The sequence below is a fragment of the Cibotium barometz genome, chromosome 3 (assembly GCF_041138505.1).
Source record: "Cibotium barometz isolate CiBa-2024 chromosome 3, ASM4113850v1, whole genome shotgun sequence".
In the NCBI taxonomy this organism is placed as follows: domain Eukaryota; kingdom Viridiplantae; phylum Streptophyta; class Polypodiopsida; order Cyatheales; family Cibotiaceae; genus Cibotium; species Cibotium barometz.
The window spans coordinates 21,857,587-21,881,259 of NC_141048.1; the positions used below are offsets into that span (position 1 = coordinate 21,857,587).

The 23,673-nt window shown below is 44.1% G+C and overlaps 1 protein-coding gene across 1 annotated transcript in view; it reads right to left on the minus strand.

Annotated features, from left to right (window-relative positions):
* The window catches only part of LOC147639834 (SH3 domain-containing protein), a 65,236-nt gene extending 50,760 nt beyond the window's left edge, over positions 1-14,476 (minus strand). The window contains exon 1 of the mRNA XM_086774553.1: positions 13,982-14,476. Coding sequence (XP_086630679.1) covers positions 13,982-14,218 — 237 coding nt within the window. The 5' untranslated portion in view covers positions 14,219-14,476. The remainder of the gene's footprint in view (positions 1-13,981) is intronic.
* Positions 14,477-23,673: the final 9,197 nt, after the last annotated feature.

Below are 23,673 nucleotides of genomic sequence, written 5' to 3' on the forward strand. Positions count from 1 at the left end.
AATACCGAAAGGGGTGGCAAGGTTTGGGGCCAACGAGTGTCGTTTTCTTGTAGGAGCACTCTAGCTCCCTTTTTTCTGTTTTCTCTGCTGATTTACATCTGTGTTTGTGCGACAGTTAGTCTACCGCACTTTGGTTTCTACTCAAGGCCGGTTCCAGATCTACCTCCTTTGTGGGTGTTTTCCAGCAAGTTTTGGTGGGCTGTTTGCTACTGTCCAGCCCCTTTCTCTCTAAGTTTTGAGAAGGGGCTGCTTGTTCCTCGTACCTCGTTTCGTTGGAGAAGTGTTGGAGATTAGTGTTCAGATCATCAGTGGCTTGCTTGCAAAGGTGTGCTATTGCCATGGATATGGGTTCCTCTTGGAGGAGGCATCTATCCTTGTTTCTCAAGAGCAGGTAAGGTTCCCTCCATAGTCACAGGGGACGGCGGGGACGGAGCCTAGGAACGCAGGGACGCCGATACGGGACGGCGCAGGGACGGGGACGGACGGGGACGGACGGACGGACGTCCCCCGACGGGCGTTTCAAACCGGGGACGGCACAGGGACGGGGGACGGCTGTCGGGGACGGCCTGTGCGGGGACGGCAGAGAGCCGTTGCGCCTGCGCCTGCGCCCGTTTCTGGCCGTTGCGCCTGCCTGCCCCTTCGTAGCCGTTTATGGCTGTTGGGCCTGGGCTCTTCTAGCCGTTTATGGCTGTTGGGCCTTGGCCCTCTCTCTCTCTCTCTCTTGCCCTTGAGGCTTTCCTCTCTCTCTCTTGCCTATCTATATAAGAGCCCACCTCTACAAGGCTACAAGCACACACAAGTTCATAACTCTCAAGGCTCATTGCTCAAGCTTTCAAGGCTCAAGCTTCTTGAATCTTCTCTCTTCCAACTTCCAAGTTCCAAGCTCTAGGGCCTAGGCTCTCACCTCTCCCTCAAGCCTCCTGAGTCTTCCAACTTCCAAGCCTCTAGGCTCTCTCTCTCTCTCTCTCTCTCATTCCTCAAGGCTCTCTCTCTCTCTCTCTCTCTCTCATTCCTCAAGGCTCAAGAGTCAAGCCATCTTCAACCATGGCATCCTCCTCACGTGCCGGGGCTTCTCGTAGAAGGACAACGGGATGGACATGGTGGGAGGAGGTAAACTACACCACATCCATTCATGGAGGCGGTTCTCGGCCATGGGTATGCAAGCTTTGCCCGTACCGGCGAACGGGTGGCGCCGACAAAGTGAGTCAACAAGAAGAGCAACGGGAGGATGAGGTGCAGAAGCAGCATGCCAGTGAGGATGAGACTGAGGATGAGCTTGATGCTTCTTTGGCAGCTGTCATGGCCCTGTGAAAATGGAACAGTACAAGTGTGGGCATGGTGGTTGCAGAGTCAGAATATTTTATGATTCACATGGGGGGTGCCCGGACAGAGTTTAAGATGTGTGGACATCCCTAGGTGTGAAGGGGGGAACTAGAAACATTAAACTTTAATGTTTATTAAAGTTTGCCCCTAGGCCTTAGTGGCCCTAGGGAAACTAATTAAAGTTTGGGGCCCTAGGGATTATTTTGGGGAGGAGCCACTTTTGGAGTGTTTCTCTCTCCTCTCTCTCTCTCTTCCCTTTTGGGGAGTCGTGGAGCAAAAGTAAGATTACAAGCGTGGAAAAGCTGTGGAAGGAGGCGGCGGCTGCTGGAGATTGTTTGCTTCTGTTTTCTCTGTGCAAACCAGCCGTACAGCCTGTACGGACAGGCTGCAGGCTCTTTCTTGGTCCATGCTACACACAGGCGGCTGCTGAAATCTGCTGTAAGCACTCTTTCTCTGCTGGATTCTCTGCGCACAGGTCCTGTGCAGGCTGTACCAGCAAGTACACAGCCAGTACCATACTGTACGGCTGCCGTACAGTGTACGGACAGCCAGGTACAGCAAGTGCAGTTGCTGCAGGCGGTGCAGACAGGTGCGGACAGGCCTGGTTACACAGATTCAAGCGACCAGAATCAGGACAGCAGGCTGCTTGTGCAAGTACAACTCCTGGCACGTATCCCAAGGTGGTACAGACGGGTACGGGGCTGTTTTCAGATCTGTACTTTCAAGGACAGCATAAGAGTGAACATCAGGAGGAGGGTACAGGCAAGTACAAGCACATGTGAAGCAGGGTTGTGGATACAAGTGCCTGCAAGTATAGATTGGTGCTGTTGCTTCCTCCAGTGCTGTTTCACGAGCTGAATTTGGTAAGCTCCGTTTCTGTTCATCTATCTCTCTTTCTACTGCTTGATGTCTGTTGCAAATATGAGTTATCTGGCCCCTTGTGAGAGGAGGGGTATGGCAGATTGACAAGGGTTGAGACTGAGTTTGGACAGCACGTGTATGTTTGAGCTGAGATGATGTATCATGCACTTGAGTTATGCCAGATGTATGCCCATGGCTGGCCTGCTTAGTGATCTTGGCTGATCAGAGGGAGGCACAGTGTGTTATTTGGAGACACAGATCTGTGTGCATAGATCCTCTGTGCTAAGAAGGATTTGTGGGCCGTCAGATTGGATATACAGGTGTAAACTCTTGGCTGATTTTTGTGTTGTACTCAGCCATTCATATTATTATAATTGAATAAAGAAATACCGCAAGGTGTCGCTTTGTTTTCAGATTTGGGCACTCTAGCTCCAATCTGTTTTGTTTCATCATCTAGACTATAAGTGGACGGGTGACTGCTAGTCTACCGCACTCTATCTTAAAGCGAAAATCACCATAAATACTCCGTAACACCATTACGGGCACCCGCCCAAGCTGCTTCCTCAGCAGAATATGCATCCAGGTTATTTTGGTGGTGGCTCGGTGTTCCAATCCATGACTGGGGGATACCCTCAGGGAGGCATGGGTATGTATGGGCCTTTTGGAGCCAATTTTCAGCCTGGCATGCAAGGGAATATGTATGGTGGTATGCAGTCCAGTATGCAAGGAAATATGTTTGGAAGCATGCAACCTGGGATGCAAGGCAATATGTTTGGTGGTATGCAGCCAAGTATGCATAATGGAATGTTTGGAAACATGGCTGGGATGTATGGTATGCCTGGTGTGGGAATGGGAAATGTTGACCCAATGATGGGTATGAATGTTGGGGGCAGCAATCTTGCGAAACCACTTCCATATGATAATCTAACGCCTATGGGAAAGGCGAAGGATTACAAGGAAGGGGGAGCTGCAGTGAAGTTTGACACTTTCAGTGGGGCCAAGGATAAACTTAAAGCACTTACCTTTTTACAGCAGTTTGATGCTGCTTTTTCTGGTGGGAATTACACAGAGTCCTCTAAGGTGAGGAAAGCTGCCACTTTTCTCAAGGGCAATGCTTTGCAGTGGTGGTCTACTCTTCTTTTGCAGGGCATAGCACCCACTTCATGGGTCCAATTTAAACAGGTTTTCTCTTCCGTATGGCTCACATCTACATTTGAGGTGGATGTTATGACCGCATGACACAAGCTGGATGCTTCAAAGTGTGATAGTTTGGAGGATTATAACAAGAAGTTTTGGGAAGCTTTACTCCCAGTGACTTCTTATCGTGCCGTGCCATTATCTGAGCAGGTTGAGAAATATTGTTGTGGGCTGCCCAAAGAGGTACGAGATTATTGTATAAAGACAAGAGTAACGAACATGTCACAGATGATTGAAAATGCTATGACAGCTAATGCGTTACTCACAGGTGGTTCATCTGGATTTAAAGGCAGTAAGAAATTGGGCAAGAAAGCTGAAAAATTTGGGCATGCTTCTCGTGATGCTAAAGGGTCTTCAGAGACAAAGTATAAGAAGTTGCCAATGCCCAAGAGGACTTCTGAGGAAAGACAAGCTTTGAGAGATGCTCAAAAGTGTTTTTACTGTACTGAAGAGGGGCATATGTCATTCAATTGTCCCAAAAGAAAGTCCCAAAAGGACCCTGACAATAAAGGAGAGCCCAAGCCAAAGAAACCAAAGCCTTCTGCAGGCTTAGTTCCTGATCTTGTGGGGGAGCAGCTAGGTGGTGAAGTTACAGAGTTGTGCAGGGCATGGGGCAAAGTGAGAGATCAGAATGCTTTGATCTTCTTTGACACAGGTGCTAGAGCCAACTTCATTTCACCAGATTTGGCTGGCCGATTGGGGATTCGCGCAGAGGAGATGGGGCCGTTACATGAGGCAAATATGGCTTGTCCAGGGTATGCAGAACCCGTTACTCCTATCATTGGGAAGCTTCGGCTTCATTTGCAGGGTTATGTGGACAGCGAGGAGTTCTTCATCATGCCTTTGGATGGCTGTGATGTTTTGTTGGGGATGCCATGGTGCCACAGGGTACATGCGGTGGTGGATACTTACAATAGGAAAATTACTCTGACTCATAGAGGGAAAGAGCATGTATTGGATGTAAAACTCAAAGGGGAATCTGTTCCTATTGTATCCGCTTCGGCGATTTCATCAGTAATGAAAAAGCATCTTTCCGCGTATTTGATTTATGTAAAGGATGCACAGGATGATGAGTCTAAGTCTAATTTGTCAATGTTAGATAAGGACAGGGCTGATTTCTTAAGTGGGTTTCAAGACTGTTTTTTCGAGTCATTGCCAAGAGAATTACCTCCTGAGAGGCCAAAAGATCATGCCATAGATCTGATTCCTGGTAGTACTCCACCGAATAGACCGCTGTACCGTGTTAGTGCAGCCCAACAGGAAGAGATTATGAGTCAGGTGCAGGAGCTTCTAAATAAGGGGTTGATTCAGCCTAGCTCATCACCCTTTTGCTCACCTGTGCTCTTAGTGCAGAAGAAGGATGGTTCTTGGCGCATGTGTATTGATTACAGGGCGCTGAACAAGAATACCATCAAGAATCGATTCCCCATACCGAGGATCGATGACATTTTGGACCGCTTACAGGGCTCCACAGTTTTCAGTCGTATTGACTTGAAAAGCGGGTATCATCAGATACGCATTAGACCCGAGGATGTGCATAAGGCAGCATTCCGAACCACGTTTGGGTTGTATGAGTTCTTGGTTATGCCCTTTGGTTTGACGAATGCGCCTGCCACATTTAACAGAATGATGGACAGGATTTTCAGGCCTCATAGAGAGTTTGTGGGCACATTCTTTGATGACATGATTGTACATTCACAAACTGAGGAAGAGCATAGAAGGCATTTGGCCATTGTGTTTGCAGAACTCAGAAACCATAGGTTGGTGGTTAGTGGCAAGAAGAGAGTTCTTTTTGCAGGAGATACATTTCTTGGGGCATATTGTGTCTGGTCATGGAGTCCGTATGGATCCAGCAAAGGTGGAAGCAATACTTAATTGGCCAGCTTTGAGGACCGTGCATGATGTACGCAGTTTTCTAGGATTGTGTTCCTATTGCAGGCGTTACATACGGCACTTTGCTGAAATTGCTTCGCCTCTTCATGCTTTGACGAAGAAGGCAACTCCGTTTAGATGGGCTGATCGGGAAATTACAGCATTCAAAAAGCTCAAAGAAAAGCTTACTTCGGACCCAGTATTGGTGTTACCGGACCTCCGAAAGGCTTTTGTTGTCCAGTGTGATGCATGTGGAAGTAGCATTGGTGCAGTTCTCATGCAAGAGGGACATGTCATAGCCTATGAGAGTAGAGTTTTGCAAGATGCTAAGAAGCATTTACAGGTGTATGAGAAAGAGATGTTGGCTGTAATTCACGCTCTTTCTACTTGGAAACACTACTTGCTTGGGGCTGATTTCACTGTGCAGACAGATCATCAGACCTTGCGTTATTTCCCCACGCAGACTAAGCTTTCAGAGAAGCATATGCGTTGGGCAAACTTTTTGTCAATGTTTCACTTCCAGATTGTGCATGTGGAAGGCAAAAAGAATGTAGTGGCAGATGCTTTGTCACGCAAGCCACAGGTCTCTGCAGTTTCACTTGCTTATCATCATGAGCTTGATGAAATGAAAGAGCAGTATGCCCATGATGAGGATTTTGAAAGGTTGTATGATCAGATGTCTGAGGGTCAGCGGCATGAGCACTACACTCTCAGAGATGGGTTTTTATTGATGCATGGCAGACTGTGTGTTACCAGGCCATTGCGACTCAAGGTTATGATTGAAAGTCATGCTCCACCGTATGCAGGTCATAGAGGTATTGACGCCACGGTCAAAGCAGTGGAGACTTTCTTTTATTGGCCAACCTTGAGAAGAGATGTTGATGCCTTTGTGAGGCAATGCATCGTATGTCAGAAGGTAAAGTTTGACCGTCAGAAGACACCTGGGTTATTACAGCCTTTACCTATTCCGGATAGACCTTGGGAGAGCATTGCCATGGATTTTGTATTTGATCTTCCACGGACACAAACGGGAAATGATGGCATCTGGACAATCATATGCAGGTTCAATAAGCAGGCTCATTTCATTCCCGTGCGGAAGACAATCAAAGTGGATCATATGGTGAAATTGTTCATGGCGAACATCTTCAAGTATCATGGCTTGCCTACGTCTATCATTAGTGACCGTGATCCACGGATGACGAGTTTGTTTTGGAGAGGGTTGTTTGACAACATGGGTACAACTCTCAAGTTTTCATCGTCATTTCATCCACAAACAGATGGTCAGTCAGAAGAGGCTAACTCTACAGTGTTGGATCTTCTCAAGTGTTATGTGTCAGAGCACAAGCAACAATGGGAAAAGTATCTTCCTTTAGTGGAGTTTGCGTATAACAACACTGTACATAGCTCGACAGGCAAGGCGCCTTTTGAGATTGTAGAAGGAGGGAAGAAGGTTCCACCCATTTTGCATACAAAGGAAAAGATCTTTGAGGCTGATCAGTATGTGGAGAGCTTGGATGAAGCTTATCGGAGAGTTTAGTTGGCCCTCCAGAAAACTCAGCAAAAGCAAAAGAAAGCCGCAGACCGTCACAGACGTGATTTACAGTTTGCATTGGGTGATTGGGTTCTTTTGCGCTTTGAAAAGGCTAGACTCAAGAAGATGAAGGGTAAAGAGCGCTTATTCCCTAAGTTGAGCATGCGATATTATGGGCCTTTTCAGGTTTTGGAAAAGATTGGTGAGGTAACCTATCGTTTGAAGTTACCAGATCACTGGAGGATTCACAATGCTTTTCACGTGAGTCTTCTTAGACCTTTCCGTGGGGATGTGCCTGAGGATGTATCAGATGAGGCTCAGCCGGAAGTTGAGGAACTTGATGAGGTTCTGATTCCAGAGAAGATACTGGCACATAAAGAAAGGAAGGTACGAGGTAAAGTTTCCCGTCGCTATCTTGTGAAGTTCAAGAACTATTCACCGATGGATGCGAAGTGGATGGAGGAAGGTGACTTAACAGATTCACCTCAGGTTTTGCAGCTTTATCTCGATGCCTTTGAGTTAGAGCCGACTCTTATTGTGGCTCATTCAGGTTCAGCAGACTATGGGTCTGGAGCATTACCTGATGCTCAAAAGGGGGGTAGCACCTCCACTCCCTTGATACAGACAGGCTCAGATGACATCTAGAGGTCACTTGGTGCAGTTTTTATCTCACCCGAAGGTACTGAGGCTGACAGTACATCTGTTTATGGGACTTCTATGATATATGTGTACTAGTCACATGAGATTTTTGTCGATATGTATAGTTCACAGTGGTATACAACTTGGACTATTACTATGCCATTGGTTTGCAGTGAATGTTGATACATGTGTATGGCTTAGAGAGATTGGGACGCTGATCTTGCCATATTGTATATTTCACTTTGGATATTTTGATGCATCACCAGAATGCAATCGAGGACGCTTGCCATTTTTCAAGAGGGGGGTATGTCATGGCCCTGTGAAAATGGAACAGTACAAGTGTGGGCATGGTGGTTGCAGAGTCAGAATATTTTATGATTCACATGGGGGGTGCCCGGACAGAGTTTAAGATGTGTGGACATCCCTAGGTGTGAAGGGGGGAACTAGAAACATTAAACTTTAATGTTTATTAAAGTTTGCCCCTAGGCCTTAGTGGCCCTAGGGAAACTAATTAAAGTTTGGGGCCCTAGGGATTATTTTGGGGAGGAGCCACTTTTGGAGTGTTTCTCTCTCCTCTCTCTCTCTCTTCCCTTTTGGGGGAGTCGTGGAGCAAAAGTGAGATTACAAGCGTGGAAAAGCTGTGGAAGGAGGCGGCGGCTCTGCTGGAGATTGTTTGCTTCTGTTTTCTCTGTGCAAACCAGCCGTACAGCCTGTACGGACAGGCTGCAGGCTCTTTCTTGGTCCACGCTACACACAGGCGGCTGCTGAAATCTGCTGTAAGCACTCTTTCTCTGCTGGATTCTCTGCGCACAGGTCCTGTGCAGGCTGTACCAGCAAGTACACAACCAGTACCATACTGTACGGCTGCCATACAGTGTACGGACAGCCAGGTACAGCAAGTACAGTTGCTGCAGGCGGTGCAGACAGGTGCTGGACAGGCCTGGTTACACAGATTCAGGCGACCAGAATCAGGACAGCAGGCTGCTTGTGCAAGTACAACTCCTGGCACGTATCCCGAGGTGGTACAGACGGGTACGGGGCTGTTTTTCAGATCTGTACTTTCAAGGACAGCATAAGAGTGAACATCAGGAGGAGGGTACAGGCAAGTACAAGCACGTGTGAAGCAGGGTTGTGGATACAAGTGCCTGCAAGTACAGATTGGTGCTGTTGCTTCCTCCAGTGCTGTTTCACGAGCTGAATTTGGTAAGCTCCGTTTCTGTTCATCTATCTCTCTTTCTACTGCTTGATGTCTGTTGCAGATATGAGTTATCTGGCCCCTTGTGAGAGGAGGGGTATGGCAGATTGACAAGGGTTGAGACAGAGTTTGGACAGCGCATGTATGTTTGAGCTGAGATGATGTATCATGCACTTGAGTTATGCCAGATGTATGCCCATGGCTGGCCTGCTTAGTGATCTTGGCTGATCAGAAGTGACGGACAGATCTTGCCGGCTGCCCCCGCTCCGGGTCAGGGGCTGTTGGGCGACCACGAGAGTGCTATGGAGAGGCAGATGGGGGGGGGGGGGGTGGAGGGAGGGCTCGGATGATGAAGGCAAGGCGGAGTGAACTGCGGCGGGTAAAGTCGGTGTTGAGGCTGGGAGGGGAGAAAACTGCGGGGAGAGCCCGCCGAGGGCTCAGAGAGGCCGGCCGGCCTCTCAGAACACTGGTGGGGGTCAGGGGGGGGGAGGCACAGTGTGTTATTTGGAGACACAGATCTGTGTGCATAGATCCTCTGTGCTAAGAAGGATTTGTGGGCCGTCAGATTGGATATACAGGTGTAAACTCTTGGCTGATTTTTGTGTTGTACTCAGCCATTCATATTATTATAATTGAATAAAGAAATACCGCAAGGGGCGCCAAGCTTTGGGGCCAACAGGTGTCGCTTTGTTTTCAGATTTGGGCACTCTAGCTCCAATCTGTTTTGTTTTATCATCTAGACTACAAGTGGACGGGTGACTGCTAGTCTACCACACTCTGGTTTTCTATCAGAGGCCGGTTTCAGCAGCCGCACAAGCTACCCATGACCATGAGGCGAGCACTTCACGTGGATGATCATTCATGGATCATGATTCATGGGCCTTACTACTTAGCTCTAGCCTCTAGCCTCTAGTCTTCAGCACTTTTTTGTCATTGACTCATTTGAGTCCGTCCTTGTATTTTGCCTCCTTTAAGGCTTAGTCCCGACTCCTGAGTCAGGACTCTTGAGTCATGACTCATTTTGTATCTACTTAATTATTAATATGACTCAAAATCTTACCATTTTAGTGTAAATTTGTGCTCATTTTGATGTACTTCCAAAGTAGAATAAGTGCAGAGTAGAAAAATTTTAAAAAAAAGTATTTTTTGAGTGCCGTTCCCTCCCCCGTCCCCGTTCCCTACTTATGGCCGTCCCCCGTCCCATCCCCGTCCCCGTCCCCCGTCACCGTCCCCCGTCCCTTGTGACTATGGTTCCCTCCTAGTGGACAAGATCGGACACTTGCTACAGTGCAACAGACAGGACGGTATCACTGCTACTCTTCTGGAAAGCAGGTTCATTTGGCCAAGGATTGCAAGACCAAAGGTACAACCCAAGCCAGGACCAAGATTTCAAAGATGGTTAATGATCATATACAGGATATGACTCTGATACTTCTAGTGTCCCCAAGGCTACAAAAGCCAAGGAGGATCTTTTTGGTCAGCTTCTATAGTTATACAAACAGTTCTCCTCCATGTGCTTCCAACCAAAGGAGGCTTGTGGGCGAGAGAGGGGACTGGTAGTAGCTCCATTTATGGTGCATGGGAACCGTGAGTTGGAGTTCCAAGCATTAAAAATATCTGCTGAGACAAGTTCATTTTTTTGGAGCTGTGGACTGGATGTGTTCCACGTCTATTGCTTGGTGTAGCAGAGATTATGGACTGGATGAGTTCCAAGTTCATTGTTCAAGGTTTTTGGGACGTGATGTGTTCACAGTCCACTCTTGGGGATTATGGACGCAGTGTGTCCAGCAACTCATCATTTTAATCTTAGAGTTCATTGCACACTTGTGTGGGAATTCGGAGCCAAGCAAAGTTCATTGTTGTTCATGGTGGCATTTTGTTTCAAGGAAACAGGTTGGCGGGTGCTCTTTCCGAGGTGTATCCGGTACTACGCAATACTGGAGCATCCATGGTTGCATCTTCATCAGCTTATTTTCCTCAAACTTTTTTGCACACACTGAGTTGCAGAGGGGGTGTTAGAAATTGTGCATCTCAGTGCATTTGGGGAAATGCCTATTTATGGGTTTTATCCTATTTTTCTTCCTTTTTAGTTGGTGTGGGTGATCGGCCCGCTCCCATAAGTAGTCGGCGAGCTCCCTTCTTGCATCACTATAAAGGGGCCCTCCCATATTCACTTGTCATATCATCTGACCTATTTGACAGGCACATGTTCTACACCATTTGCTAGCTAATATTGCCATTGTAAAAGCCTCTTGCTACATAACATGATTTTCATTGTTTGATGTCTCTCTCTCCTTTGCTCTCCCTCTCTCCTATGTTTTGCTTCCACATTTGTGCAACTTTATCAAGTAGTACACCCACTATCAACCACCCAATCCGTGCGACATGAGGTGGAAGAAACAGAAGAGCCTAAGGGAAGCTCCTCAATACCGATGAAGACAATCTCCTTGGTGGAAGAGGATTTTTGAGTTTGGTTGGTGAATGAAGAGGTTTGATTGGGGGTTTCTTAGCAAAACTACCTTCTCTCTTCTTCTTGCGACAATCAGGCTAAATATGACCTTTGAGACCACAATAATGACAAGTAAGCTCCTTATGAGCATCCTTGTTGGCAGGTTTGTGGTCACCTTTGTTGCTTGTAGAAACCTTGGACTACCATTTGCTTTTGCCCTTAGCTTGAAGAAGGGTCTCACCATCTCGAAAGTACCCTAGCTGGTCTCTTCTCATGGCCCTATCCTGAAGCATGCCATTAATGGTATGTAGATTATGAGTAGAAGAAAGAAGTGATATAGAATCACAAAAAGTAAAGAAAGTCTCGGGCAATTTGACAAGGAAAGTCCTCGTGGGTAGCTCTGCCCCCCAAAGATACCAGCAGCCTCTGAATGGTTATGAACTCCGTAACAGAATCCATGATGTTAACAGTATCAGCAATCTACAGATTGGAGAGCTGATTCTCCATGGCTACCTTTGTTGCTTGTAGAAACCTTGGACTACCATTTGACACAATACCCCATAGCCGATGATACCAAAGGAGAGTCTTCATTTATAGTGCCCAATCAAGATAATTGGTTCCATCTAAGGGCCTCCCTAGACGCTAGGTGAGGTAAAAGAAAGATGTAGAGCTGTACTCCTACGGGAGATCAAGGCACACGGGTGAAGACAGGAGCCAACCTCATGCGCGATGAAGTAAGGGGGGGAGAGGCTAATGGAGCAAGTGCACGGTGCAACCACTAGTCCACGATAGGGACAAAATACAAAACGCACCAAAGAAGTGCTATCCAAGAGGCAAAAAACAGCCCCGAATCAATGCCAGAAAAATGTTGATTTGTGCTCGAAGTACATCTCCAAAATGCAGCCACCAAGGGAGCAAAGGAGAAAAAAACGCAAGCTAAAAACTCTTCTTGCTGATCTTTGGAAGCACAAGATCTCTGATACCATGTGAGAATATGTGAATATGAAGCGGAAGCAAATAGTGATCACACAAGAGAGAGTAGACAACCAAGCCAGAAACTGAAAAGTATTGATTGATTATGAATGATTAATGTCCATGCTTATATACATATCTGTAGAGCCAGTCGGCCTGGAGGGCAAATGTCCACGACTCATTAAAAATGCTAAGATAGCTTAAAAATATGGAAAAATTCCCTCATTACATCATATAAATATTTGGATAAAAAAGGTGCATAAAATGGAGAAAAATGGGCTGGAGATGACATGTCCAACATTTTTCAGTGGAAAAGTTGTGAGTTCAAAACCTCTTAGACCCTACTTGTGTCACGTGCATCCCGCACTTGGATGCCACGTAGACATATCTGTACAGAAGGTGCAGGACCTAGGATGGTGAACTGGTCCCATGTGAGCCCGGAACGAGTCAGCCAGGGATCCATCTCAGTCGTCCGCCGCGGTCAGGTGTGCATTGTCCTGCACATGAGTCCAAGGTCAGGTGTGCACTGTCTTGCACATGAAACAATGCCAGTCTGTGCTGTGAGTCTCCCTCTGGAATGATGTCAGTGATTCTGTGTATATGGTATGGTACCGGATGCCAGATCACTGAGTAGTTAGTTAGGGTTTACTTTTAGAACAAGGGGCCAGCCCATAGGGCTACCCCGGGTCTTTGTGTGGAAATGGGGATGGTGTGAAACCACCCCCATGAGGGCCAGGAAGGCCCTGGTTGAACCCACTAGCCATGGAGGGGCTGTAGTACAGCCCTAGGGGCAGTCTAAAGGCAGACATGCACAAGATGCAGCCTTTGTATGGCTGTAAGGCAGGTATGGGGCAGCCCATACAGGCTGCCCAGCCATCAAGATGTTTGCAAAAGCATTGTCCAGCCATGTAGAAGCATGCGCATAATGCCCAGCCATTTAGGAAAAAATGCGCAGCAATTTATGTGATTTTTTTCAGCATTAAATGCTGAAAAACTCAATCATGGGACATTTAATGCTGACTGCCTGGACTTCAGCTGGCCAACTGCTCTAGGTAGAGTAGTATAAATAGGAGAGTCCATAATCCCATTTGTTCATCTCATTTCTCACCAAGAGCTCAAGTATAAAGGGGCTAGACAAGCCAAGAAGGTGCTAAGCAAAGGGGTGAACGACTGCAGGTCAAGGGCAGGGAATTCCCAGCCAAGAAAGGTCAAGGTTTTCTGTATTTTCTTTTCAGATTCACATCATTCTAATAAAGCAAATACACCATCCGTGGTGGGGGCCCTACAGAGGGTATTTGGGACCCAATATTGTGTCCTCTCCATCTCTCCCTCTCTCTCTCTATTTTCTGCACATATTCATTCAGTTTGTGTGTTAATTCCATCAAGAAAAGAGTGCTGATTTCTGAGCATTGAAGTTACCGATCCTTTTCCGAAGCTTCCGCATGTTACAACTTGTGAGAGGGGATTTGCATAGTCTAATGTGTGAACATTATGGAACGTCATCTTTGGTGCTCTCCAACTTCATCAACAATGTTGTGCGACAACACCACCATGCAACCCAGCTCCTCAAAGCTTTGTCATCTCTAGTAAAGGGATACTGGCGGCAAATATTTGGAAGGGTAAAGCAGAGGTCCTATTGTAATATTTGATCCTATTGGAACAATTGATTACTATTTTGTTCCTGCGCCCAGGTGTATTGAGTACTTTCTTTCTTTCTTTCAATTTGTGGGGGTGGGGGGTAGGGTTGGTGGGTGGGTGTGTTGCCCGGCCGGGGGGGGGTCCTCGTGGATATGTTTATGTTGCAGACACTGTGAAGTAGAGCTTTTTGTTCTATGGTTCAGATGATGTGCAGTAAAGCATTTTCTACTATGGTGCAGGTGATGTGCACATGTACATGTGTGATCAGCACATAGAGAAAGAGAGTGAATCAAGGATCTCATACCTTCTTCTTTTTGGCCAGCGGTCCGAGGCTAGTTTTAACCGGAGAGAGAAGCCTAGCTGGCGACAAGGATTCTGCAGAGGTGGGGACCTGAAGGGACCCAGGCTTCTTGGAGGCTTTGGGCGGTTCGGGGACCCCTTTGCCCAGTGCGGGCAGGTTGGAGGAGCTGCCAGACAGAGGCCCCGGATCTGACGTGATGAGATCCATGAGCGTTGTGCTCCCTGTGTCTTGGCTCGCCATCTCTCCCAACTACCCTAGATCGCACTGGACGCTTACAGAGACTCCACAGCTCAAGCCCCTCCGTCTCCGCGCGCGGGTGCGTGCGTGTATACTCACGGGATCAGCCACGGATCGGAGTGTGAAACTAGTCGAGGCATTTTGATCAAGCCATATGCAAGTTTTTTTTTCTCCATGCTTATAAATAATTTAAGAGGTTGAGCAACCTTTTAAACACCATCGACGCCCATAAACATGCCTTCAAATAGCGTGTGAATACACAAATTGACTTGGGCATGTGGTTTATTTTTTGTAAAGTGCCAAAACCTTTACAAAGCCATCAAAAACCTTATGCTATGAAGGGATAGTCTCCCTACCTCTCCAACATGTATCATGGAACTACTTGCCTCTAAGCCAAGCTAAGCCAAGCTCGAGTTGAGATGGATAGCTTCACCCTAGTGTATGGAGAGCTCGTCCATCACATTCTTCCCATGTTCATTGTCACACCGCCATAATTCTTTTTCCAATGGTGATGCAACCGTCCTCTTAAAAGCTCGAAATGGTAGCCTTTACAAGACTCGATCGCTACACTATGTCTAACCACTCAATGAAAAGGAAACAAGCTGATCAATGCAAAGCATGCTTCTGACCTCACTCAATCTATACTATTGTGTTATAGTTCATGATGAGAGAGATACAAGAGGGTCAAGAGAGTTACCATGTTAGTTCATAAGAAAGTTGCAACATAGTAGAGAGGGTTGCAACAAAGTAGCGAGAACACCAAATTGGATAGGAAATTAATTGTATGCTTTATTAGCCATCTCTTAATGGGCTATCGAGGAGTAAGTGACCCGAGATGCTCGTCACTAGTTACAAGGTTTAAACAAGTGTATAGGCTAATATGGTTTCACCCACCTGACCTACCGTAAGACACTTTACCATCTTACCTACTTGAACGGGTGCCTATATTTTGTGCGACGGTGTTGGAACATATAAAGGAACCTTAACATGAGCATAATGTCAAATAGAGAAAGTTCAAGGACTTCAAGTACATACTTGCTTAAGACTAGTAATAGTGACCGAACCATTTTTATGTTTACCCAGCCTAGTGTGAAAACTAGTCACTTATATATAAGATAATTTTGACAGTAGTAATAGAGATTCATTTCCTTGCAATAGTATACTTGTAAGCTCTTCTCTCCTCTACTCTTACTTGCATGTATGATATTGAATCTTGCTTACTTGATGGATGCATGCTAGATAGGTTTGATTGTAGGTTTCCCTTTTCTATTAACTTCTTCCCTATCCACCTTTTGTGAGAGAAAACCATGGCAAAGGAGGCTATCTCTTATCGCCTTCATCTAGGCATAAAGATTTATTCCTTCACCCCCTAAACAAAGGACCAATCTGGTGTGGTAAAACAGAGTGAGGATGCGAGGATAATCTAGCGCACCCACATCAGGGAGTTACATTATGGCTCGAAGGCAAAACCCAACATACATATTTCAGCAAAGACTAGGTAAGCTCTTGACTTGACATATTTAGCGCCGTTACCGAGGACCAGCCTAAGGCATAGCTCTATTCTTCCATCCATTCCTAGCTATTGGGATCACCAAATATTTCTTGTTGTTAATTAGAAGGTTACACTCCGAATTGCATACAGTTTTGGAGCCTTGTATGTATTTTATTTGTTGTTTTTTTTATTATTTAGAAACTTGTTGCATTAGGACATTCTAGTTTCATATCTTGGATGGGAAAACCCTAGTTTCTTAGTGATTTGCATGATTTTAGAGCGCACAAGGCTTAGATTTCATTGTATTGAATCAAAAATAGCTTAGCATTTATAACTAGGAGTGGAATCCACTCCAAAAACATGAGCATTGAGTTCCATTAGGTGTGGATTAGAGTGGGATAGTTAATTTGTTTTCATGCATTTCATACTTTTTTGTGCATTGATGAAATTGGTAGCTTAAAGCATGCAAAATCAACCAAAAACAATCTAAAAACACTCAACCACTTCCACAACAATCAATAATTAAGATTTAAAAATCTTATCGAGTCCAAATAACCTCAAAAAAGTTCAAAAACTAGGCATACCATCTCTCGAGTTGGGACATATAACCCCACAGTCTTGTGGGGGGGGGGAAAACATGAGTGTAACCAAATGTGAGCTTGGACACATGATCCGTTTGAGTCTATACACGTGAGCTGTGAGTCTAGAGGCGTGAGTTAACAAACATAAGTCTAAAGATAGGTATACCTTGGTGTTATACCAACAAATAAAAATTACCTTACAAACTTATAGAAAAATACCAATCATGTCCTTTTAGGATTTTCTTATTATACAACATATACCAATAATAGTTTTCAAGAAAAATACTTGTCCTTTTAGGATTTTCTTATTATACAACATATACCAATAATAATTTCCAAGAAAAATACTTGTCCTTTTAGTCATACAATCTATACTATAAATAAATTATAAAGAAAATACTTGTCCTTTGTAATTATGGGAGGATTTAGTCATACAACCTATACTATAAATAAATTATAAAGAAAATACTTGTCCTTTGTAATTATGGGAGGATTAAGTACAACTATTACCTAAAAATGACACACCAGTTGTGTGATAGGCCTTTATAAGAGTCAGTACATGGTATGTCTGTTTCAAAAAAATCAAACCTATGAGCTTAAATCATACAAAAAAGACGTGAGTTTACAGTCATCTCGTAAGCCTACATCTAAGTGACACGAGTCTACATGTGTGAACCTAGAAACGTAAGCCTACAGGCATGAGCCCACATGGGTGGCATGAGTCCAGCTCACCAAACTTGTTTCATATAAAAAGAGGGCGTGAGCCTACAAACATAAGTATAGAGGCGTGAGCCCATAGACGTGAGCCTACATATGTGAGCCTAGCCCCCAAAAAAAGGTTCAAAAAACCAAAAAACTCTAACAAAAATGTCATATTTTTCATAGCTTGAGCAAAACAAATGTGTCTCGAATCAGTTTTCAAACCTACTTTAGGAAGAAGCACTAGAGCCCACTCTAGAGTGAAACCTTTGATGTGAACTCGATCTACTAATTATTGAAAACGACATGTTGTCTATCGTAGCAAATAACTACCACACTCATAACAGAATGCTCCCATGTTAAGAAGGCAAGACTCCTTCGAATCTACCTTAAACGAAGACCTTTGGTACGAGATAAGCTTTCTAAACATAGACGTGAGTAGAGGAATAGCATAACCTCTCGAAACGGAGCTACCCCTCGCAATCCTCCAAGCTCCAAATTCACCAAATTGGCTCTGTCATCATCAACTTTGTGAGAAAAGGGCATTAAACCACCCTATCTTTGGGTGAAGCTCCAAGGAAAGAGTGCGAGTACGACCAAGAACCTCGAGGTTCACTCCCTCTAGAAGTGCTCAAACCATGTCGATAAAAGCTATAATATTTCAAACATATGGTGTCAATCCTGAGTTAGGCTTATCCCAAGCTGACCACAGCCAACAAGCAGCTTAACAACCACAGCTATTACGGGGAATCGAGACATGTCTCTTTTGTTGTACCATTAGGGATAAGTATTCCACAAGACACCCAACAATAAGCACACACAGTGCAAGCAAGAGTACCACCTTCTCAAGGAGCCCATTTTTTGGACAAGGAACACGGGAAAGGGAAAAGATCTAATGGCACGTACTACCTCACACCTGAGGGATCCACAAGGGTATTCACATAATGTGTCCTTAACTACAACAAGTATGGAGTCTCAAAGCCAAGCCCACATAGGATAAGCGCCTTTGGAAATCTCACACTCCAATCCCATGGGGAAATCAAATCCCATGGGATTTCTTGCTCCAATCCCATGGGGCAAGAAATCCCAAACCCTAGAATAGAGGGTTTTTTGCAACCACTTCCTTACGTTCCACTACCACATAGACATGCTTAAGATAGTTTGAAATGGGAAAGGGGGTGTGCCACAAGCATAACACCTAGAGGCTCAAAGTTGGGAAAAACAAAGCCAATCCATATCTCAAGGATGATGACCAAATTTAATGGAACCAGAGATCTCATTTAGTATCTAGAGAAGTTTGATCAAGTCTGCGAGGCCATGGAAAAGATTGATAATCCCACCAAGATCTACTTATTCGAGCTTTGCCTTAGACAAAGTAGGCAAGTGGTTTAGGTCTCTAAATCCCCTTGAAAAAGGCCAGTTATAAGGTCTTTAGACACATATTCGTTGTGGGATTCTCACCCCTTGGAGCATTGCACAAATCTATAACTTCAAGCAAGAGGAAGGAGAGATAATGCAAGACTATATTGGTTTAGGTCTCTGAATCCACTCGAAAAGAGCAAGATGAAGGAGAGATAATGCGGGACTATATTGCTAGAGTCAATTATCTCCACATAAGATGCAGTTCTCACAAATAACTTACCATTCATTGATCGATTGGTCAATTGATCTCAAGAGCAAGAGTCTTCGTGACCATCTCTATAAGATGCTAGAGTCAATTATCTCCACATAAGATGCAGTTCTCACAAATAACTTACCATTCGTTGATCGATTGATCAATTGATCTCAAGAGCAAGAGTCTTCATGACCATCTCTATAAGTCTAGGCACTTCATCTTTGATGAGTGTTGTTATGAGTTAATAGGTGGATAACCTACACGAAAAGGATGTAGAATTCCTCCACCCAAACCGAGAGATAGGGGGGATACATCATCGGCTAAGGGTGCCTAACCAGCACCAGCTAGAGCCCTAGTCAAGGACATGATCATGGACAAGTTGGTAGAAAATCATTTCACCTAATTAGGACAACAATGGCAGGGCCATGGCAACATGTGCAATTTTTACCAAAATCATACAATAAAGTGTCCGTTACTATCAATAATTTTGTGGTCACTATTGAGCACCATGTGAATCATGACATAACTCATTATTGGTACCAAGAAAACCCGGCAAGGTCACTGTGGCACCATGATAAATGTGCTCCCCCATAGCAAGGGAACTATTAACCTTGCTAGCCCCACCATACACTCCTTGATAGGCATACGCTAAAGTGTATGTCTACCAAAACCCCTCATCAAGAGACATTTATAGACCCCCACAATTTCCATATCCATTGCCAGTACTACCACCTCAACCGATTCCTCCTATTCCAAACTTTGCTCGGCCAAGAGGGCCTCTTGCATTCAATGGTTGAATTAGTGTACAAAGGGAGTCAAGATGATAGTCATCAAGGGTGCAACAAGGACCCACAAGCCCATAAGGAAACATGCTTCCACACCCAAGGAAGGGATCCCCATATATCCCCTATCAAATCATTGCAGATAGAGGGGGGTATTTTAGACCAGAAGATGAGTGGTTATATGTTGAAGTTCCATGTCAAGAATGGTCACACCAAGAAAGCTTATTACACAATGGTGCCATCCCTAAACTGCCACATAGGCTTATACACGAAGACGCAAATGCCAGTAGATCCTAGAAAAGTAGGCTTCCTTAACTTTTTCAAATTACTGCCATGGGGAATGTATTTCTTTAGATGCTTCTAGGTAATGGCATCTTACAACCAAACCACTAAAGCATTTCATGTGGACCCAGCCCAAGGTCAAGGTGGGTAGAGGGTGATTTTAAGGCTAACAATGCTACATAATGCACTAAATTTGCATAGGGTAAGCCATGCGTGGGTAAAACACAATGCCATAGAGGTGGAAAGGACAACTTTATTTAGCCCCACTAAGTTGGTAAAGCCTCATTAGACTAACACTCAGCTCCCTTACCTTGTTATCCCCATAAAAACAATATAAACATACTTCTCATTTTACAAGCTCAACCACTTTATAGAGGTGGACATAGGCATACTTCTTAAACTCTTCTAGGCTTATAATAAGGAGTAAGATGTGGAGGCTACAAAACAGAACTTTACAGAACTAGTATATAAAGAGTTGAAGAAGTTACTCACCTTAGGAGGGTAGTACCTGAGGACGTCGCCTTTTGAGAACACCAAAAAGGATACAGAAGCTTACATCAAGAGTTAGCAAAATAAAGTGTAAAAATCCTTGCAAGCTCAAACTCATAAGAGTTAGAGTGGATGTGGAGAAGGATCAATTAATCCTAGAGGTGGTTTTCTTGCCCAATTTGATGCTGTAGCACCACAACCCAACCTAATACCTCCACATGGCTCTGTAGATTGTGTCACTCATGTTCATATATTAAGAATATATATGTTGGAATTACTCGAATTATTTGGCATTTATGGATTTATATGATGGATATTTATTTTATGTGCAAAAGCGAGATTGATCACCTCTAACTTGTCACATATTTTGAGCTATATTGTGAATGTCAGTGCAAATCAGTGGCAGGGTTAGTGTGCGGGATGTGCATCCATGGATCCATTGGGCTTGCTTCGACGAAAATTTATTGACGCATGGCGCATGGCAATTATTTACGATCGGCAATGGCAGTGATATTTTATGTGCACATTAGTGTGCAACATTTTGATATACATTAGTTCTATTTCATTAGTGAACCTTAGAGTGTTCACACTTTTGTATTTAGGGTTATGCAAGCCCAAAGTGGAGATCCATATTTTTGGCTACATATATTTTTGGCTCTCGCTTCTTGTACAAGGAAATATATTTAAATACACCATGAAGAGGACGTGAGCCACTCTTATGGTGGGGGAGATTCAACCCATTCTTGTGTCATGTGCATAAGCTTTCATCTATTTTTGAGCTTGAGTATTCCTTTAAAGTTTATTTTTATAGATGGCCAACCGTGAGCTTCCAGCGTTGCTATCATAGCCAGAGCTAGGATCAGGGAGAACTGATGTACTTCTGCCGTTGCACCTTCCTGTCAGAAAAAAAGGGTTGTGTATTGGGCACTTGGACGGCCCGGGACTATTGTGCTTTGCATGAAGGTGAGGAACGCTGACACGAAACCCAGTGAGACAGTAATTTGTCAGAGTGCCGTCAAAGTAGACAGGCATCTACAGTGGACACTGTGATAGGGGATAGCACACCGACTCACAGGCTAGCAAGTACACACAGAACCGCCAGCACACTGGCAACAAGCAAGGACACCGATGAGCATAAGGAGCATATAGTACAGCCAACGCACTTATAACAAAGCACTGATGTGGCGGACGGGACGGCCACGAAAACCGGCCCATCTCACCTTCCCCCTAAAGGCAAGCGTGGATGTCTCCTAAGAGACAAGGGTAAACAACTATCTCTTATCTCCTTTATACCCACGCCACATTCCCTCCTTACTATGTGGGATTATAGGCGCGTGCGTGGCAACCTCTAGTGAGACCGTGAGAGAATAAGAAGAAGGAGAGAGAAAAAGATAAGAAGAAAGAAGAGAAGAAGAAGAAAGAGAAAAAGAGAAGAAGAAGCAGAAAAAATTATATATATATATCTTTCATCTTTTTGAAGGGGTCTTTTTTTTTCAAAGATCTTTCAAATCTTTGTTTGGTTCAACATCTCTGATTTCTTCCAAGCATTTACAGCCATGGATTCCAATGACGACACTCAACCACCAATGATTTCAAATGTTACAAATGACGGCACTCAACCACCAATGATTTCAAATGTTACACCTCTTCTCGCTCCTACTTTGGAGGAGCGCATTCTTCTACTCAAGATGGAACTTGAAGAACAACGCAAACACCAGCGCGTTCACGAAGAATCTCCTGATGTCATGCTTCCAGAAGATGATCGCTTAAGCAAGATTCTCAAATCCATTTTCAACTCGCCCAATAACAGACTCCAAAATCAGCCGTCGTGCATTTATCGTGAATTTCATGACCTTGAGATGCAAATTGGACCTTATAAACAAAAACGAATCTTTCTCATTGCACCTTTTGCATTCTAGTGACATCATACTTGGTATGCCATTTAGACATGAATTCAATCCACATATTGATTATTCCATGCATACTATGGATTTCACACACAATGGTACTCTCATGCAATTAGTTGGTGATCATTCTCTCCCATACCCAAGCTAAATGTGCACTTCGGAAGCAATCACGTGCATATGAAGTGCAAGCATATGAAAATAATCTCACTCCTTCTCAACAAGCATTCATGGCTAGGATTTAAGATTATTTTGTAAACGATTTACCTACTACCTTACCTCTTTCATGTCCTGAAGACTATACTATAGAGATTATTCTAGGTAGCTAACCGTCTCATAGAGCTCCTTATCGTACAAATCCTCTTCAACAAAAAGAAATAGAATGACAAATTAGAGAATTATTAGACAAGAAACTTATTCGACCTAGTAGTTCTTTTGGTGCACCTGTTCTTCTTGTTGAAAAGAAAAATAAGACTTACCGAATGTGTATTGATTATAGAGCTCTAAATAAGGTCACAGTTAAGAATAGATATCCCATCCCTTGTGTTGATGATTTGCTAGACAAGCTTAAAGGTGCATCTGTCTTTATAGTAAAATTGATTTGAAATCTGGATATCATCAAGTTCAAATGACTAGTTCTGACATTTATAAAATTGCTTTTCGTACACAAAGTGGTCATTATGAATTTTTGGTTATGCCTTTCAGTCTAACCAATGCACCTCCTACTTTTGCACGCATGATGAATCGTGAATTGCATCATTATTTTCTTTGATGATTTGCTTGTCTTTAGCAAGAATCATGTAGAACATGAAGAGCATCTTGCATTAGTGTTTAATCTTCTGAAAGAAAATCAACTTTATGCTAATCCGGATAAAAGTCTCTTTTTCTAAGATGAAATTGAGTACTTAGGCCACATTGTTTCGGGTGAAGGTATCAAAGTTGATCCAAAAAAGGTAAAAGTCATTGAGACTGCCGACTCCAACATGTGTTAAAGAAGTTAGATCTTTTCTTGGTTTGGCTGGTTTTTATAGGAAGTTTGTTCGTAACTTCTCATTGATAGCACTTCCTTTGACAATGTTGCTTAAGAAAGGTCTAGTTTTTCGATGGGGTGAAAACTAACAAAAATCATTTGATAGACTAAAATATTTGTTGACTCATGCCCCTATCCTCCAACTTCGAGATTTTACTCCACCGTTCTTCCTCATGGTCACTCATGCTAGTGGCTCAGGAATCGATGCTGTCCTCGTGCAAGACGAGGTGCAAGATGGACAGCCTTTGTCTTATGAGAGTAGAAAATTGACACCTTCTGAACTTTCGTATAGCACATATGACAAGGAGTTATTAGCTGTTATCCATGCCTTATGCATGTGGAAACATTATCTTATGGTTTTTGAATTTATGATTAAGATCGACCAACAAAGTGTTCGATATCTTCTTAATCAACCTCTTATCTCGGACTGCCACATTAAATGGGCATCTTTTATTCAGAGCTTTCATCCTCTTATACCATATCAACCTGGTAAAGAGAATGTAGTGGCTGATACACTTAGTCGATGACCTTCTATTTCTAATATACTTGACATTCATTCTTTGTATAATATACATGACTCATAT